The sequence below is a fragment of the Lynx rufus genome, unplaced genomic scaffold, assembly GCF_022079265.1.
Source record: "Lynx rufus isolate CCGP_SWC_20201006 ecotype Redwood Valley unplaced genomic scaffold, mLynRuf1.p SCAF_6, whole genome shotgun sequence".
Lineage (NCBI taxonomy): Eukaryota > Metazoa > Chordata > Mammalia > Carnivora > Felidae > Lynx > Lynx rufus.
The window spans coordinates 111,621,061-111,641,660 of NW_025814878.1; the positions used below are offsets into that span (position 1 = coordinate 111,621,061).

General features: G+C 42.2%; 2 protein-coding genes across 7 annotated transcripts in view; one reads left to right on the forward strand and one right to left on the reverse strand.

Annotated features, from left to right (window-relative positions):
- Positions 1 to 12,601, reverse strand: part of MAPK14 (mitogen-activated protein kinase 14) — a 75,951-nt gene extending 63,350 nt beyond the window's left edge. For 2 of the 6 annotated variants that reach the window (XR_006966052.1, XR_006966051.1), the window contains exon 1: positions 12,088 to 12,597. Coding sequence is in view for 4 of the 6 variants with exons in the window: in XM_047101329.1 (XP_046957285.1) it covers positions 12,088 to 12,203 (116 nt within the window). In the remaining 2 variants the exon portion in view is untranslated. Of the gene's footprint in view, positions 1 to 12,087 lie in introns of all 6 variants that reach the window. The other 4 variants (XM_047101329.1, XM_047101328.1, XM_047101331.1 and 1 more) reach the window with 4 other exon arrangements.
- Positions 12,602 to 14,370: 1,769 nt separating this feature from the next.
- The window catches only part of SLC26A8 (solute carrier family 26 member 8), an 83,114-nt gene continuing 76,884 nt past the window's right edge, over positions 14,371 to 20,600 (forward strand). Inside the window, 2 exon segments of the mRNA XM_047101332.1 lie at positions 14,371 to 14,407; positions 14,410 to 14,781. Of these exon segments, the coding sequence (XP_046957288.1) occupies positions 14,371 to 14,407; positions 14,410 to 14,781 (409 nt within the window).

The following is a 20,600-nucleotide window of genomic DNA, read 5'->3' on the forward strand; positions in this document are numbered from 1 at the left end:
ACAAATAAACTTTATAAATCAGTAAATAAATGCCACAGTGGTGTCTGTTACCATATTTTTTTTTTTTTTACTTTATTTTTTATTTTAGAGAGAGAGACAGTACAAGCAGGGAAGGGGCAGAGAGAGAGGGAGAGAAAGAATCACAAGCAGGCTCCATGCTCAGCGCAGAGCCCGACGTGGGGCTCAATCCCACCAACCTGGGATCATGACCTGAGCTGAAACCAAGAGCCCGACGCTCCACCAACTGAGCCACTCAGGTGCCCCTGTTAACGTATTTTTTTTATTGCAAATGCAAAATGATACATATGCATCAAGAACAATAGTCACCTCATGTTGATTACAAAAATATTACATGTAGATTATTTTATTACATGTGGCATTATTTTCCCAAGCCTCATTAGAATGTTGTCACCATGGGTTTATCTTCTCTACTTTTGTGTTTGAAAACTTCAGTAACAAACGTTTTGAAGTTATCATTAAATAATTTTTAACTGCATGCAAGCAAATATGAAATAAACTAACCATGTTACATTGTAACTATTTAGTATTACAATCAATGAACTTTGCTTTGCTACTACAATTAAAAGGCTTTTACAGTAATAGTGCTGATAGGCTTCATATCCAGAAAAGCACCCTTACAAGTATATGCTATGAATATGAGTATCTATAGATGCATGTAACAGCCATTAATGTGCCTTCACAATTTTTGGTTTGCTTAGTCTGTGACTCTCCATCTTATATGACATATATTTTACAGTAACATTTAATGTATTACCCCCAAATTTGGTGGCTTAAACAAGATTTATTATCTCACAGTTTTTGTGAGTCAGGAATTGGGGAGCAGGATGCTGAGTGGTTCTGGCTCATAGTCTCTCATGAGGGTGCAGTCAGGATGCTGGCCTTAGTTGGCTACAGTCATCTGAAGGCTTGACCGAGGCTGGAAGCGCCACTTCCAGGATGGCTGCCTTACATGGCTTTGGCAGGCCTCAGTTCTTCGCAATGCGGGCTTCTCTTCAGGACTGCTTGGGTGTCTTCTCAGCATAGCTGCTGGCTGTCCCTGAAGTGGTGGTTCTCAACAGAAGGCAGTTTTCCCCCAGGGGATATTGGATAATGGCTGAGTCATTTTTGCCTGTTACACCTGAGGGGGGGCAGTGTTGAGGGCGCTGGGGAGGGGGGTGCTATTGGCATCTCTATATGGGTAGAGGCCAGGGATACTGCTAAACATCCTTCACAGCAAAGAGTTATCTGGCCCAAAATGTCAATAGTGCTGAAGTTGAAAAACTGCTCTAGAGAAACTCATTTCAGAGAAATGTTCAGAGAAAAGAGCAAGATGGGGGCCACGTATCTTTTATGACCTACCCGTAGAAATCACACTCCATCATTACTACACATTCCATATATTAGAACAGTGAGTCAGTAAGTCCAACCTTCACTGAGGGTGGAGATTATGAGCTCCACCTCCGTAAAGGAGAAGCATCAAATAATTTATGGTCATATTTTTAAATCACTAAACAGTGACTTGATTTTTTTAAACAAAATATTGGAATTTTCGAGATATCTCAGTTACTTTTGGGAATATTGTATTACCTAAGAATCTTTTCACTGCCCAAGGAAAATCACTGGAATTCCATTTAACAAAGCTACTTTTCATCCTAGTGAATGGTCTCTGTGGGATTTTGATGCTCTAATCTCAAAATTTTCTATTAAGCATAAACGTATGCTGTGTGATACAGAGAAAAGTAAACTAGTAGTCAAAAGATCTGAGTTCTAGTTTTGGTTCTGGCACTTCCTAGCAGGTGATCTCAGACAAAGTTTCTACAAGCCTGTTCCCAAATCAATAAAATGGGGGTATCACCAGCTCTCTTTATCTCACAATGCTGTTTTGAGGTTCAAATAAGATTATGTGACTACTTTACGAACTATAAAAGATAGTTTTAAATGTTTTAAGTTGAGGGGTGCCTGGGTGGCTCAGTCAGTTGAGCGTCCGACTTCGGCTCAGGTCATGATCTCACAGCTCGTGAGTTCAAGCCCCACGTCAGGCTCTGTGCTGACAGCTCAGAGCCTGGAGCCTGCTTCAGATTCTGTGTCTCCCTCTCTCTCTGTCCCTAACCCACCTGCATTCTGTCTCTCTCTCTCAAAAATAAATAAACATTAAAAAAAATTTAAATGTTTTAAGTTGAAATAACATGCTATTATAAAATAGTTTCACAATCAGCTTCCAGCATGGGGTTTAACACATAGTAGATTCTCAATATGTATTTTTAGATCTCTTATTCTCAAATCTGAGGTTGAGTAAACCTCTGAGATAACAGTAAAATACAGAAATTAAAATATAATTGAGGGACCAAATCCTTGATCATTTGTTGTCATGATATGGATAACTAAAATATAGTTTCCTCAAGTTAAAATACACATTATTCAGCAATTAGATAGGATCTAAGACTACAATCAGCAACATAATGTAGCCAATATTTTAGACACTGAACTAAAACAAAAAACAAAAAATCCCTTTATTATTTGTTTCCAAACCTAAACCATGAAGGAGAGCAGAAGCTATAGGTGATCTGTGTATCCTCCAGTACCTGGAACATAATGCAAGATTAATAAATACATACCAAAACAGGTAGTTCTTGACCTCAAGAAACTGAGAAATCTAGCTGGGGAGTCAGAATAAATACTCACATAAACAAATCACTGAAGACTTTTAAAAGCAATACATTTGCTTCTTCCAATCCATTCTACACACTCCAGTCAGTATCAATTTTAAAACACTTTTCTCTCGATACTTTACAACTCAAGAAACTTTAACAGCCCTCCATGGCCTAGAAAAATGCAACTGCCTTAGCCCTACTCCAGACCTAGTTCTTCATTTCTGGGTGTAGGACCCAAGTGCCTACAAATGATTCGGAAGTACAACCAGAATCTACAAAAGCTCCACAAATGATTCTGAAGTACAACCAGAATGAGAACCACAACTGGGTTCACCCTACCTGAGATATTCTTGCTGTCAAGCTAGTCCATCTCATAGTTAATTCTTAGTTATGTTTTCTCCTGTTACCTTAAAACATTCCCTTTCCTCCTCTCCAAATATTACCCATCTTTCAAAATAATCTTCAAATGCTTTTTCTTCCATGAAACCACTCAAACTACAAAAGCCCACAATGCACCCATACCTCTAGACACATCAATACCTTTTTTATATACACAGTTCACTTATATTTTATGTCTACTTCTTTTAACATTGATGGACATTTAACACTAATGGATGACCAACAGATTTTCTTCACTACAGTAAATCTAAAGCATAAACGAATACATATACACACACATTTCTAACTCTCAAAATCATGCTGCCTTAATATTAGTTACAGAAACCTTCAGGCACTTGACTCATTATACGATTGCAGTTTTCATGAGCACTGTCATTTATCAGTACCAATGAAAGCTTCCTTCAAACATCACCTCCATATCTCTTAGGATGAACCATATAAGCTTATAACATCAATCTATTCGTAGGGTAGTTAGTGCCACATTTGAGATCATCCTCAAGCAATGTGTAGAAAAATTATCAAGGGAAAGCATGAAACATTACATTTCAATGGACTTGAAATCCAAAGGGTTAGATATTTCTGAGATAAGGTTTGGAAATACAAATATGGACATACAAGTGTATGAGGAGCAAGGCTACTGTTAAGATTGTATCAGATGATAAATTCAAAAAGAATATGCACAGAAAGTATAGTTTTTCTATCTTTTTGGAGGTGGAAGGTTCAAGTTATCCTATCTAGTTTTTCCTCAGGGCTAATCAATCCAAATATGTAGGGTTATATAAGTAGGTCTCAACAAAGGGTGATTTGTCCCCAGGGGACATATGGCAACGTCTAGAGACATTTTTGGTTGTCACAACTGGAGATTGCTACTGGCATCTAACAAGTAGGGTACAGGGATGCTGCTAAACATCCTACAATGCCTAAGAGCCCCCCACCAACAAAAAAAATTACCAAAATTACCAAAAAAAAAAAACAACCCAAAATGTCAATAGGTTGAGTAACCCTAGGTTATATTATATTTGGAAATGTAAACACAGCTTGATAGATATTCATGAAACTGTCTGTTTTCTTAATTTGCTATTTTCCTCCCTTTGGTTCCCTTTAGCATCGATATCATTTAACTTATTGAGATTGCTAACCTCAAAGGAGATCATTCAAAGCATAAAGAAGGCACTTAGGACGCTAAACTAGGAATAGAAAATGAAGCAAGACAAACGTATAATGTGAAGAAAACTATTAGAAGTTTATCAATACAAGATGTCAACATCGATATTTCACTTCGATTTAATACTAAAATCATTAGGAAGCCTAATTTTATTACACCAAATGAGGAAGATAACTAAGATTTTCCGAGCATTTGGTAGCCTGGAGCAGAAAACGTAAATAGAAACTATTATGCAAAAGTCTAAGTTCAAGAGGCTCAAGTTAGCTAAAGCCCTACATGGATATCACAGAAGAGGGGGGTAAAAAAAAAAGGAAGAAATAGCTCTTGGGGATATTAAGAATAAAGCATTTATTTCTGGGGATAAAGTTCTTTTTACCACAGGAATGAGGAAATACAAAAAAGAAGAATTCGATATTACACTTGCATAACCCAGACACTTCAGGCTGAATGTCACAGGACAGACTAAGGGCATGATTAAGGGCACCATCCCAAGTGGAAGTACAGGACTGGGTTAAGAATCTAAAGGACCTCTACCCTCACAGTCCCTTGCTTCCCCTAAAACACAGCCTCCCTGAGCCCTGGGCAGATCAAAAGAAGAAGTTCTGACCTATTGTGGGCACGTGCTGATGTCATCACTTTCTAGATCTGAATCATCAGATGAAAAGGCTTCTCTGACACAGATTTCCAATACATATCCTTACACAAAGTTGCCCTAGATATAAAAAGTGACCAGTATATCACTGGAGTCAAGAGAGACACAAAAGAATCTAAAAGAAAATTTCAAGGGAAGCAGTAGAAACCTAAAGGTAGATACGAGATGGCAACTTAAGTGAAAGAATGCAGAATAGAACAGCTACAGAGGACATCCAAAGCAATCTCTGAGGAACCAATGTAAACGTGTCCCTTTTAGACTGATATGTTCAAAAGCAGGCACCCTTCCTGCTTTTTCAGTTTTTTTTTTTTATCTTTATAAACACAACACCTAACACAGTGCTTAGCACTGCCAATATTGAATTAATGAATTCAAGAAAACAAAGGGGACAGTTGGTATGCTTTTTTGCCTTTTTTTTTTTTTTTTTTTTTTTTGTGGCATGCTTGTGTGTTGTGTGATGCCTACACTCTGGACCATAAGCCTGCAAAAGCAACCAATGCATACTTGTGGGCAGACTGACAGTAAAACACACATACTCACATACCTTCCTTCATGTCACAGGCACAGTGACAATACCACCAAGGCCTAGAGGTTTTGAGGAAAACAAGGAAATCTGTAACAACATCATTCAAAGTAACAGGAGCCAACGTGTTCAGGGTCTAAAGTTACTCAGACAGCAGCTAGACAAAATAAACATTTGTTCTATTACCTTTTTGTTATGTTGCCATGGGAATCTGTGTTTAGGAACACTTATTTTCCGCAACTAGATGATAGAGCAGTAAAAGGGGGATAGCTCCCGTGAAAGAGGAGAGAAGCCTGTATCTATAAAGGCAAGGAAGACAATAAATCCTATGGGGTTTTGTAAGGTCACATACATGCAGGATCTTTCAATCTATTCAAATTAATCGATCTATTTCAATTTATTCAAGTTAACAGAGACGGCTTTGTAGCCTCACAACTAAAACATTAGTAACAGGTAAGTCATCGGGGGAAGGTGGAGGAATGTAAAGCAGATGCAGAGCCAAATAACACAAAAAATAAATGAGATCTGCAATGTTGAAGGCAGGTAAAAATGTCTTTTAAAATATGACCCAATAGTACGAAAAAACCTAGAAGCCCAAAGAAGTTAGAAAACATTCAACCTGCCAGCAGGCTAATCTTCTTTTGTCAGCAGAAGTCTAGAGCTAATCTCTTTGCTCCCTTCCTTTTGGCAACAGAAACCTGAAAAAGTGAAATAAGCCCATGTTATTTAAAGAGCTGGACTGGAATACCCTGAATTTCTAGGGCCCGACAGAAGTACTGGCTCCGGTACTCAGAGCCTTCTGGAATGACACTTGTGCGCATGGGTTGGGGCAATGCACCAACTCATCGGACTCCCCCATTCTACCCTGAAGTATTATTAGCACCTCTAATGGGTGCTAACAGTTCTTACAAAAGTTCTTATAAGGCCAAGTAAGGTCCTTCATGATCCCTGTGCATCTGCAGCCCCTCCACCCTCTTCTACTACTATTTGGCCCCTGGTTCATTCAGTGCTAGCCAGACTGGTCTCCTAGCTATTCTGGAGAAAGAGGCCATCGCCTCAGAGCCTTTGCAACTCCTGATCCTTCAGCCTGGAATGTTCTTCCCTCCACACCCAAGTCCAACCAGTGTTCTAGATCACTTCCTGCAGGAGTTTGCTCAACTGTCACTTCATCATCCAGGCCCATCCTGACTGTCCTGCTTAAAAGTGCAACACAGCCATCCCAATAATTCCTCTCCGTACCTTGCTTCATTTCCCCCACAGCACCAACCATCTGACATACTAAAAAAATTTTTTTTAATTTATTATCTACTTCTACTTTCATCCCTCTTAGAATATAATTTCTTATGGGCAAAAATTTTTGTCTGATTGTTCATACTCCATTTCCAACACCTGAAGTACGACCCATAACATAGTAGACGCTCAGGGTATCAGTATAACACACAGTCCTATCCTCAAGGAACCCATCTTTCTTTCCCTTTGCTTTCACAATCCTTACAATACTCCAAAGTTCAGATAATGGCACTAAAATCTACCCATTTGTCCATAGTCAAAACTTAGGGGTCATCCTAGACTCCTCTCTTCTATACTCTTTCTCCCCCACCTTCCACCTAGGAGCCAACAACTCAGAATCCAGGACCCATTTGTCAAAAGTGCAGAATTTACAGACCACCATTTTCCTCATTCTTAAAAATAAATTCTTAACAGGTTGAAATGCTGGAAAACCAGCTAATTTTATAAATCTTTAAGACACGTGCACTTAATTTATGAAAATCCCTGAAAGCTTTATTTACAAAAAAATTTTTCAAGTTTAAATAGTTCTTTTTTTGTTTTTGTTTTTTGTTTGTTTGTTTCTCTTGTCCTGAAAAAAACATGCGCGTGACTTCTAACTACATGGCAACCATGAGAGGAAATCCCTAGGTTCCAGGTCAGGGAAACTCACTTTACAATGAGGTTTTTATTGAGCATTACAGTAATGATACCTCTTAGATAGGAACAAATCAATACAAAATTTCACAGTAAAAAGCAAAAATCTAATGTATTTTCAAAAGCCTGGATAAGCAACTATTTCTATAATATCCTATAGTTATATAACACAAATATGTACAGATAGTCCCAACTTTACAAAATGCACATTGAAGAATTCCAAACCAACAGGATTCATATTCAGGAAATAACTATTTGCACTAATAATTACTTGGGGAAAAAAATGTAATCTGGGCAGTGAGTTCATTTTTGGTCTATCAATTCTGAGGAAGAGGGGTAACTTTAATAAGTTAGGTCACTACCCCTCAGATTACCTACGCAATGATGGTGGTGGGATTGGAGCTGTACAGTCACAGCTCTATTGCAAGTGACTCAGCAACCCTTCTTCACAAAAGAAGAGGGAAGGACAAACAGCACAAGAGAAGATGTCATCACACAACCTCAGCAGCTTACATGTAGAGGAAAGATGACTTCTAAAGTGTCGAAACCCTAGAACCAAATCCAAGGTACCACTGGCAAGCAAGCCATTTCCTTCAACGGATGAATCTCGTTCTTCACCTATATAACTAGGTTAATAACACCAGCCTTCAGAGAGCAGGTGAAGACTGAACGATAATGCTCTGAATGAAAATACTTTATAGTGTAAAATCCCAAACAAATGTCAATTTATACTAAAGTGAGAGCGATCTAGCCCAGTGAATTTTTCCACCTTTGGATCCTAAGCCTCAGGGGCTCAATGCCATGTGCACTGTTGCCCATGAAAGGCCAAAGTCAACACACAGATCACCTCTGAAGCTGAGCTAGAGGGAAATCAAAAACAGAGTACTCTTCAGTATCAAGAAATTAAACTGGCGGAACTGAAAAGCCAGAGATTCAGAATACTCTTATTTAAAAATGGGAGCAAGCAGAAAAGCATCAGTTAAAAAAAAAAAAAAAAGGATTCAATAAATAAAATATGACTTTATAACAAACTTGACTGAATTCTTTCTTAAAAGTCTTTATATATAAATAATATAAATATTTGCCACTATCTTTAAATATTTATTGGTTGGTACTGGCAACATGCAGCCAATCACCTTGCTTTTGGTTACAAACAAAAGCAAACGGGAAGAAAGATCAGCATGGGCCTATTATCACCACTAGAAAAATAAAGGGCATGCCCCCCTTACTGATCAGGAGTCAAGAAAGTCATCTTTGCATAGTCAACAATGATGTATATTCATTTACTTGTGCCCTGGCTCATCCTAAAAGAAAAAAAAAGAAGATTAAAAATGGTGAATGGCTAGTAACACTAAAATTTAGCTTTGTTTATTTTTATTATATTTATGTATATACAATCTTGTTCCACAAAGCATATAGGAAGTTGGATTTGATATCTTAGTAAATTTTGCCATCCTCTTACTAAAAATCTTGTATGTGCTTTATATACTGATGATAAATATAAACCACAAAGCAAAATGCCTAGAACATAGTAAGCAATCCATACAATGTAGTTATTATTCGCATTAGGCTATAAGCTCTCCGAGGGAATGGATTACCTCGTTCTGTCTTGTTCAGGGCTCTATCTCAAGAAACCTAGCCCGTTACCTAATCCGTAGTTGGTATTCAATATTGTTGAATAAACAACTGAATATGACTTAAGAGTAATTCTCAACTCTCGCCTATTTTATGGCTGCCAGTGCTCCACCTCCTCTAATCAACAGCAAAGGTCTGGAAAAACCATACCCAGAGGAAAAGCATTTAAGTTCCTGTTTATATTTCCTTAAACTCACCACAAAGAGTCCCCCTTTCTGTCTCCAAACCAGAAAATCAATGCTTCGCAACAATGTATTCTTAAACGATTTTGCTTCATTTCCCCTCACTGACAATGCACAAAGTTCCTTAAAACTTCAAGACTTGGTCTAGTTCCCTTTACCCCCTAAAAAGGAAAAGCATATTTATAAAACCTTATCAACTCTCAATTTCTAGTCTGATTCCTTGATCTTTGATTCACAGTTGGTTATCATACAGGCTGCTACTTGCTTTTTTACTATATACTTAGTACAAATTAAAATAATGAAAATAGGCTTAATATAAGAAAACTTTTTAACTTATACATCAAAGCGTATCACACTTCAGAGCAATCAAATTAGGAAACTGACACATATTTCAGTGAGGCTGCATTCCTTAAAACACTTTCAGAGATTCTTTTTTGGAACAGACTTCAGATCCAGTTCTACGAGTCACACAAGAAATTCTGTCGTTACTTTACAGTTACAACTCCTATTTGACCTAAAACAGTATCATCAACTTGAATGCCTAATCTTTTTCACCAGACATGAGTACAAACTCTCTTATTTGGATTCAGTTTGATTTTGTTATTCCCTAAAGTCAAATCTGCCCCCAAAGGATGAAGGTAGTGAAAAATAACACAGGCTCCAGAAAGGATACTAAAAGAAATTAAAAAAAAAAAAAAAATGTTTTCTGCAACACCTGAAAAACTGCTAATTGAAAGAAACTCGTCAAGTAACTCTGAATGAGAGAACACTTACTTGTAAATCCAAATTTTGATATTTTCAATCCAAAATCAGTTACATTTATTTCCAGTCAATTGTCACATAGTATCAGATGTATATTCCTCCACCAATATACCATACCTTACACTTCCTATCCCTTGGGGAAATACTACTAAAAAACAATGAACAAGCTCTGCCCCCCTGTAAAAACACCTAAGAAACTTAACAGTGGAGGTCTCTGAGGAAAGGAATAGCATGGTTGGAGAACAAGAAAGGAAATGAGACTTTTCACTAAATATCCTTTTATACAATGTGAATGTATTACCTATTTCTAAAAATCTGTTTAACAAAGTACTTCAATGTGTCAGAAACTGCAGGCTTCTGTAAGCCAGAAAGTATAGTACTAAAGAAATGTAAAGGTCATTTTAATGACACTTTACTGTAAATCTGGACCTCTAGTTCCAGTGCAAAGCTGTTCATACCAACAACAGGAAAACTGCAAAGCAGTTCTTTTGAAGTTCACTAAACTCCCCATAGTTAAGATATTCTGCTTTACCATTCCATTAAAGTTTAAGCATCATTGGAAACAAAAACTTGGTACTATAAAAATTAACGTGTCAATTCAAGAATGAAAAATAGAGGTAAAATAATCAGCTATTAAAGGAGCCACAATCCAAATACATCTTTGAAAATGAGCAAATAACACACACACATATATGTGTATATATAGTAAAATGTTGCAAATTCCCTTAAAATGTAAACTGTCGCACTATAAAAATGGGGAAAGATGTCAAGCATGGTACCATCAGCAACTTAACTCAAGCAGCTTGAACTAGAAAATGCAATATGATCTGTTGCTTGACACAGTTGCACAATCTCAATTACCCAGAAGATTCTACCAAACAGGAAATTCATAATGTGACTTTAAGAAACACAGGAATTACAAAGATTAACACGTCCAAAAGCCTGGAGTTTGTTCCAAAACAAAAAAAATAATTTTATAAAGGCCCTTTTCAAATGATGCATGCGCATGAATACATGAATTACTCTCAGATCAGCAGCTCTCAAGACACAGCAAATCTAAACTACAGTGTATAAAACCTAAGTTAGTGAAACATTTCGGATCCAGAAGTTTTATATCAATTTCATTTAAAACACACAATGTGAATGAAAGCTGAGATGTGTCTCTTCCTTCCTCTGGGTTACATTCCATATCCTTATGAAAACCATGGTGTACCTCACGCTACAAATGGAGACAAGTTCCCTGCAAACTCTCTAAGGGACTTTGAAAACAGTTATTCGCAAGATGTCTTGCAATTAAAAAAACAACATTTACAATACCTCCCAGCATTGTCAACAACTTTTTGATCTCGAGCGCGTCCAACGGATCTGAATCTCACTTGCTCCAAAGGAGAAAACTGTTTTGTCAAACAATACCTAAATGAGCAGCGGTATGTGACTAATCAGTGAGGCCGCCAGTTTCTCAAGCTGCAGTATTCTTGCAGGCACTACCACCCACCCCCACTCTGCGAAAAGGAAATACGCTTTCAGCCGAATCGGAAACACACCACTCAAGCTGGCACTGGGCTCGCCGAGATAAAGTCGGTATTTCGGGCTCTATGGGTCGCTGCTGATTCAAGTGCGAATTCAAAAAGAATGCTTCTCAAAAGGAGATTTCGAAAGAGGTTTGCAAAAGAAGCCGGGACAGAACGCCCTTCGTCGTCAGTTTTGTTCAGACGACCGCGCTCTCCCGGTCGAGCTTTGCCCTTCTGCTTCTCCCCGCAGCTCCCAGGGCTTGTCGTCTGCTTAGAGGGCACGCTCGGCGCCCAAAGCGGGAGCACCTCCGGAGAGGGTCTTTCTGCTCCATGCGGGCAGGGAGACCCCCGAAGAGACACCCCCGCCTCCAGGCCAGCCCCCGGAACAGAACCCCACCCCCCACCCCCAGCCGACAGGCGCAGGGTGCGAGCCAGGGCCGAGCTCCCGCACCACCGCCCGCCGAAGACCTGCATCTTGCACACAACTGACCACCTACCTGGGGGTGCAGAGTGAGGGGTGCAAGGGGTACAGGGAGTGCAGGACAAGGGTCGAAGGGCAGCGATGCCCTCCCCCCAGGAAAATTCCTGCCGCTTGGTGCATCGCTGAGCTGTGGGGGCAGGCCTGGCTCTGGGGCATTGAGGGCCACCCAGCCCCACCGCAGCCCCAGGCCGGGTGACACTCACCACACGGAGCCATAGGCACCGGAGCCCACCGGGGACAGGTTCTGGTAACGCTCCGGCACCTCCCAGATTGTCTTGTTCAGCTCCTGCCGGTAGAACGTGGGCCTCTCCTGAGACATCTTCCAGCGGCGGCCGCGGGGCTAGGAGGTGGCCCTAAGGGGCCCCGCCTGAGCCCGCACCGGCTCCCCGGCCCTCGTCGCCCGCCTGGCCGGGCGGGGACCCGGCGCTGGCAGGCGGCGCAGGTGCGGCAGACGCGACCCCGCCGAGTCCCGCGCCCGCGCGGCCCCTGTCAGCCGCAGCTGCTGGAAGCGCCTCAGCGACGGGGAGCGAGCCCGGCTGAGGGCAAGGGCACGCTCCGGGGCTCGAGGCTGCGACCACCACGCTCCCCCTGCACCCTCTCCCCCACCGGGCCGACTCTGGACTGCGCCGCGGGAGTACCGCTCCAGCTGCAGCGCCCGCTGAGGTTCCAGTGGTCGCGGTTCCAGAGCCAGCGAACAGGAGCCTCTGGCCGTAATCTCGCGAGAACAGCTTCCGGGACTCCCAGCGAGTCGAGATTTTACCCAATATGGAACCCGCCCACGGGAGGGGGTTGACGACGGGAGAGGATGGGAGGAGTACTTCTCGCGAGAAAAGAGCAACAGCTGGCGACCAGACGCAGGAACTCACAGGGACTGTTCTTAAGGGCGCGAAGGCGGACCCGGGAAGGAGGGATAAGTGGGCAACACATGCCGCGTGCGCCCCACTGTGGTCACCGGGGCGAATGCCTGGCTCGGTGCTGGAGAGCGACAGTGACTAATAGGGTGTCGGGAAAAATACCGAAAGATCTTTGAACTGCGGGTAGTCACCAACAGCCGAGCATCTGCTCAGTGGAACCCTTAATTTCCAAGAAATACATTTAAAAAGGTAGGTTCTGGCCAGAAAGCCACAAAAACCAGAGTATGGATGATTTGTGGAAAGCCTTTCTTGGGGGGATTCAGTGTGGCTTAGCCTGGATTCTCTTGCCTAGGAGGACATGCTGCTTGAAAATGTCCCAGGACAACCTGCAGGTTAGGGAGCTTTCCAAGAAAGAATGAAGGCTGAAGGAGGAAATGAGAGCAAAAATGTCACTGAAATAAAATGGCAAGTGGGAGTGGAAAATCAAGGAGATGAATGGACGATGGAATCCTACAGAATTCATATAATTACCCAACAAACTGGGATGGTGAGGTGAGAGTGACTGAAAGGGTAAAGATTCAGGAGGCAATCCATTCACTCACTCCTTCAACAAATCTGTACTGAATGCCTCCTAGGTGCGGGGCGCTTCCGATTAATGGGGATCCGCAAACATGCTGCCTACATGGAGTTTACAGTAACAGCAGGGCAATCATCCAGTCGTTCAACACAAATTTATTGAGCACTTACTGCATCTACCACATTGTTTAGGCACGGATAATACAGCAGTTAATGAACGAGATGAAATTCCCCGCCCTTATGGGGGTGACAATTTACAAAAAGGAATAGGTCCAGTGAATGATGCGTTACACACTAACACAGTAATCGAGCCAAGTGCAAAACTGCAAAGGGGCCAAGCAGGAATACAAGGCATAGAGACGGTGACAGGGACTGAGTAAACTTCAGAGGGTTAAAGGGCAGGGAGCAGAGCAAGAGACCTGGGCTGGAGAGTGTCCTTCCGTGGGAGGAGCCAGGCTAATGATGGCAGAGAGCTAGGGTTGGAGACCTGGGTGACCCTATTATAGCCTCAGTTTTCCTTGTGTGTCTTCCGACCTGACAAGGTCGTCGCGTGATTTAAGTGAATTACTATGTGCGGCGTGCCGGGCACGAGGGCTGGCATCAAGAGGGCCCCCAATCAAGAGCAGTCAAACCCGAAAGCAAGTGGAGGCCTGGGTGGCACAGATTAAAGGGCTTCCCTGGCCCCAGGAGCCCCCGCTCGGGGCTCCGCACCGTAGCTGCCCTTGCTCTCCTTCCCCTCTCTGGTGCCCCGCCCGCCAGAACGCCCTCGGGTTCGGCCGCAACGGCTCGGGAACGGCCGGCGTCCGCGTCTACAGCGCCGCCAGCCAGGCCGCAGCTGCGTCGGACCTCAGCGTCCGCTCCCGCGTCCCCGCCGGGAGACCCAGGTGGAGCCGTGGCAGAGAGCCGCCCGGGGCCGGGGGCTGCAGGGTGGAGCCGGGCGCGGGCGTCCGGGTGCGGGGCACCAGCCCCGGTCGCCCTCCGAAGTCCCGGGGCGGGGGCTGCGTCAGTGGCCGGCAGGGCCCGGCGCGTCGCGGGCGCTCAGTGTTTGTGGCATGAATGAATGAGGGTATCCCTGAGAGCTTATCTCTCAGAGGTATCTTCTCTGCTTGTGAAAGGCCGCCGAACCGCAAGGACAGGGGGCGATGCATGCGATTTGCAATCGGAGCCTTCCAAACTCTTTGGTCCGAGTTGCCAGAAGCCCCAGAACTGAGCTGCAGCCTGATCCTCTCGCTACCACCGTCTGTCTCCTCCTGCGGCCCCACTGCCCAGGCGCGCCTTCTTCTTTCAGACCTCACCGCTCTGTTCATTTTGTTCTTTGGGACTGCGCCCCCACTCCCACCTGCCATGGCTCCCTTCTCTTTCTCTCAACTCCTACTGATGTATCAGTGCCCCCCTGTGAAGCCTTCTCCAACATCCTCACCCTGACCATGAGTTTCTCTCCAACACACCCCACTGGTCGCATCGAAGGTAGTTGTGTATGCTTTTGATGGCTGTCGACCCAGTCCCCAAGGCTCTTCATCCCCAGCCACCAGACAGCATAACTGATGGATACTAAAAGCAGTGCACCCCGCTTGTGCCTTTGCTATATCCCAAATACATTCCCTATAAAAATGGAGGTAGTAACGGGCAAAGGGCTGTTGTTTCTGATGAAATTACAAATGCTTATTTGAAATTTTGGAAGTGGATATTACCTTACCATGATTATAGAGAATATAGGAAAGATGACAGTATGAGGCGAAAGATATTCTTGCAACTAAACTAAGGTTCAGGATTTCACATCTATCAGTCAGGTTAATAGTCAGAAATTTGGGTTGCATTTAAGTTTTTTATTATTGGCCTTTAAAATACTTTCAACATATTATGTAAATGAATCAACAGATGGTTGATAGACAGGGGTAGTTTGGGGGATGCAGAGGCTAGGTCACATGTGCCTTTTTTATTTTTTAATGTTTATTTATTTTTTGAGACAGAGAGAGAGTGCAAGCAGGCAGGAGCAGAGAGAGGGGCAGAGCATCCAAAGCAGACGCTGTACTGACAGCAGCTAGCCCCATGTGGGACCCAAACTTGTGAACTGTGAGATCATAACCTGAGCGAAAGTCGGACATTCAACCGACTGAATCACTCAGGTATCCCAAAAGTGCCTGTTTTTTTAAAAAACATTTTTAAAAATGTTTATTTGTTTTTGAAGGGGGGAGAGAGAGAGAGAGAGAGAGAGAGAGAGAGAGAGAGAGAGAGAGACAGCATGAGCGGGGGAGGGGCAGTGAGAGAGGGAGACACAGAACTTGAAGCAGGCTCCAGGCTCTGAGCGGTCAGCCCAGAGCCCGACGTGGGGCTTGAACTCATGAACTGTGAAATCATGACCTGAGCCAAAGTGGGACGCTTAATCGACTGAGCCACCCAGGTGCCCCCTTTTTAACATTTTTTTTTAGCTTATTTATTTTTGAAGGAGAGAGAGACAGTAAAAGTGCCTGTTTTTAACAATGCCCCCAAATTGAGCATGGGAAGACTAACCAAATAAATGATAAATAAGTAATTGGCTACATTTACAGCAGTCCTCACACTTTATTGTGTAGCAGAATCACCTGGAGATTTCTTAAACCAATTGCTGGCCCATCCGCAGAGTTTCTGATTAATTAGGTCTTGCTAGGTGGGACCTGAGAATTTGCATTTCAAACATGTTCCCAGATTATGCTGATGCTATTTGTGTGGGCACCAAGTGTGGGCTACACAGATGAAAATAATTTGTTGGTAGTGAAGCCAGATGCCCAGAATCACATTTGTAGAAAAAGAAAATGAAACCCTAGGAACTTCAGACCCATAGTCCACCCACCTAAATATTTTGTCTGATGTCAAGAAGCATCAGGGAATTGTTTTCTAAGCAGACTTAGCTTCAAGATTATGGGTAGAACTTAGCATGTTATTGATCACACCATGTGCAAAGACCTGTCACACTGATGCCCTCAGGAGTCAGCAACAGAGACCCCCTCTTGCGTTGTGTCTCAGCTGAAAGGTCATTCCCATCAGTGTACTTTGATAACTTTTTTCTGAAATGCACCACCTTCTCCACACCAAACTGCATCTGCCACTTGTAAATAGGAGCTTCTTATCATCAGAAGTGTCCTGCTAATGCATGAAAATCAACCAGTAGGGTTCCTATGAAATCAAGAAAGACATAATGGAGCTGCACAAAGTCTAGAGATGACTGAAAAAAAAAACTATAAGGAATCATGTGTTTTATCTTTATCATGTGATGAGTTCTTTAAAGACAGCTTTCCTCCTGTCCCTCCTAACCAGCCTCGCTGTGGTCCCTCCCATGAGTGATGACTTTATTACTTTCCCCCTAAGCTACAGTAATAATAATGGTCTCCAACTGGACTTTCTGCCTCAGTCTCTTTCATTTCCAGCACTGTCCAATAGAACTTTCTGTGATGATGGAAATGTTTTATACCCACACTATTCATATTCAGTATGGTAGCCTCTGCCCCATGTGGCTGCTGAGCACTTGAACTGTAGCTAGTGCAACTGAAAAACTGAAGCTTTCATTTCATTTTATTTTAATTAAGTTAAATTTAAATAGCCACAGGTAGCCAGTGGCTACCATGCTGGATAGTATAGCTCTAGACCATACCACTGACACTTTGTCTTGCCAAAAAGCACTTCTCTGTGCATATTACTAGTCCTGCTCACTTTCTTTTTTGTCATAAGTGTACTCTTTGATCCCTATCACCAGTTTCACACATCCCCACAACCCCCTCCCCTCTAGTAACCGTCAGTTTTTTCTCTACAGTTAAAAATCTGTTTCTTGGTTTCTCTCTCTCTCTTTTTCCTTTGCTCATTTGTTTCCTAACTTCCACATATGAGTGAGATCATATGTCTTTCTCTGACTGACTTATTTGGCTTAGCATTATACTCTCTAGCTCCATCCATGGAGCTATATATATATATATATACATATATATATACACACACACACACACACACACACACACACACACACCACATATATATTTCATGGCTGCATACACACACACACACACACACACACACACACACACACCACATCTTCATTCATTCATTCACATATTGATGGATACTTGGGCTGCTTCAGTAGTTTGACTATTGCAAATAATGCTGCAATAAACAGAGGGGTGCATATATCCCTTTGAATTAGTGTTTTTGTATTTTGGGGAAATGCCCAGTAATGCAATAGTGGTTCTATTTTTAATGTTTTAAGGAAACTCCATACTGTTTCCATAGTGGCTGCACCAGTTTGCATTCCCACCAACGTCCCTTTTTCTCCACATCCTTGCCAGCATTTGCTATTTCTTATGTTTTTGATTTTGGCCATTCTGACAGGTATGAGTGATATTTCATTGTGTTTTGATTTGCATTTCCCTGATATTAAGTGATGACAAAGATCTTTTCATGTGTCTGTTGGTCATCTGGATATTTTCTTTGGAGAAATGTCTGTTCATGTCTTCTGACCATTTTTAATTGTATTACTTATCTTTGGGGTATTGAGTTGTATCCCTTCTTTATATATTTCAGATACTAATCTTTTTTCAGATATGTGATTTGCAACTATCTTCTCCCATTCCGTAGGTTGCCTTTTAGTTTTGTTGATTGTTTCCTTCACTGTCCAGAAACTTTATTTTGATGTAGTCCCAATAATTGTTTTTGCTTTTATTTCCTTTGCCTTGGGAGGCATAGCTAGAAAAATGTTGCTACAGCCAATGTCAGAGAAATTACTGCCTGTGTGATAGTAATTCAAGGATTACTATAGCTTCAAGTCTTGCATTTAGGTCTTTAATTCATTTTGAGGGTTTTTAAAAAAAAATGTTTATTTATTTATTTTGAGGGAAAGAGAGAGTGAGAGAGCATGTGTGTGAGTGGGGAGAGGCAGAGAGAGAAAGAGAGAGAGAATCCCAAGCAGCCTCTGCGCTGTCAGCACAGAGCCCTATGTGGGGCTCCATCACACGAACTGTGAGATCATGACCTGAATTGAAATCAAGAGTCAGATGCTTAACCGAGAGCCACCCAGGCACCCCTTGAGTTTATTTTTGTGTATGGTGTAAGAAAGCGTCCAGTTTCATTCTTTTGCATGTTGCTGTCCAGTTTTCCTGGCACCATTTGTGGAAAAGACTTTTTCTCACTGTGTATTTATTCCTCCTTTGTCAAAGATTAATTGACCATATAATTGTGGGTTTATTTCGGGTTTTCTATTCTAGTGGATTGACCTTTGTGTCTGTTTTTGTGCCGGTACAGTTTTAATTACTATCACTTTGTAATATAACTTGAAGTCTGGAATTGTTATACCTCTGGTTTTGTTTTTCTTATTCAAGATTGCTTTGTCTATTTGGTGTCTTTTGTGGTTCCATACAAATATTAAGATTGTTCTAATTCTGGGAAAAATGCTGTTTCAAATACTAAGTAGCTAAAAAATCCGGGTTCAACCCAGCATTTTAGGCCCTCCAGGAATAGGCCTCAACCTACCTTTTTGGGCTTGACACTGACTTTACTCCATCTACTAAATTACTTGCTTTATGTTATCTCTGCAATTTTATCTTATTTTCTTCCTGAAATACCTGATTCTTCTCCCTGACCCCAGTTTAGACAGTGCAGAGCTCAAATCATATCCCCCCTCCCCCAGGAGGCCTTTCTCATCCCCCTAGGTTGGAATTATTAACCCCACTCTGTAGGTCACATGGTATTTGGATGTAGCATTTTTTGGAGCCAAAAAGATGGAGTTCAGGTTCTGGCTCTGCTATTTGACTCTGAGAAACTAAAACTAAACTCATCAGTGAAATGGGTACAATCAGTATGAGGAAAATAGTACCTCTCTTGAGAGGATGTGTGTGAAGAACCTGCCAAATAGCAGGGCAGCAATAAATGTTAATGCCTGTCTTTCCCACTTCTAACCTCTTACAACACTATATTTTGGGATTTTTATTCTACTAAACTACAGAGTCTTTGTTCTTTTGTATCCCCAGAGCACCCTGCATTCAGCAAATGTTTGTGGGATACTAAATTAATTGACCACAGATGAAATAGTAGGTGAATTCTGAAGTCACAAGTGAAGGCCAAGAGGGACACCTGGGTGGCTCAGTCAGTTAAGTGTCCGACTTCAGCTCAGGTCATGATCTCATGGTCCGTGAGTTCAAGCCCCGCATCAGGCTCCATGCTGACAGCTGGGGGCCTAGAGCCTGCTTCAGATTCTGTGTCTCCCTCTCACTCTCTGCCCCTCCCCTGCTTGTGCTCTCTCTCTCTCTCTCTCTCAAAAATAAATGAACATTAAAAAAATGTTTTAAATAAAGGAAGGCCAAGAGTACATATGGTAGATATTTATAAAATTGTGAAAATAAAAGCAGACAGACCTGCTTTTATCCAAACTTAGTCTGGTAGATGGGGGGGCTACCTCTCAAAATATCAATGATGTAGATTGAAGACAATAAAATGAAATCTTACTTTCTGTAAGTGAACTAGTGGGATACAATACCTCCAAAGGGTGTGACAACAGAATATATATATATACTTTAGCGTGGAAAGAGAGAGAAATTCTTGGGGGATAAAGCTCTTGGTGCAAAGGTCACACCCTGATGGTCCATTGGCTGATTTCTGGCCTGCAGAGGTGTTTTGTTCAATGGGATATATAAAGTGATGGACAACATTTCCAAGTCAAAAGACCTCAGATAAAAATCTGAGATAAAAAATTATGGCTTCTCTTGAAAAAGATCCAATCTGTGGGTACCTGGATGACTCAGTCGGTTAAGCATCTGACTTCGGTTCAGGTCATGATCTCACAGTTCCTGAGTTCCAGCCCCGAGTTGGGCTCTGTGCTGACAGCCTGGAGCCTGCTTCAGATTCGGTGTCTCCCTCTCTCTGCCCCTCCCTCTGCTCAGTCTCTCTCTCCTTCAAAAATAAATAAACATAAAAAAAATTTTTTTAGGGGCGCCTGGGTGGCTCAGTCGGTTAAGCGTCCGACTTTGGCTCAGATCATGATCTCGCGGTCCGTGAGTTCGAGCCCCGCGTCGGGCTCTGTGCTGACAGCTCAGAGCCTGGAGCCTGTTTCAGATTCTGTGTCTCCCTCTCTCTGACCCTCCCCCATTCATGCTCTGTCTCTCTCTGTCTCAAAAATAAATAAATGTTAAAAAAAATTTTTTTTTTAAATTTTTTAAATAAAGAAAGGAAGAAAAAGATCTGATCTGGTCATGCTGGGCCCCATGTGACCCATGCCAGCTGGAAATGAGTAGCCTTTGGTGCCTCTGTCAGCTCCAGTGTCCCCCCAC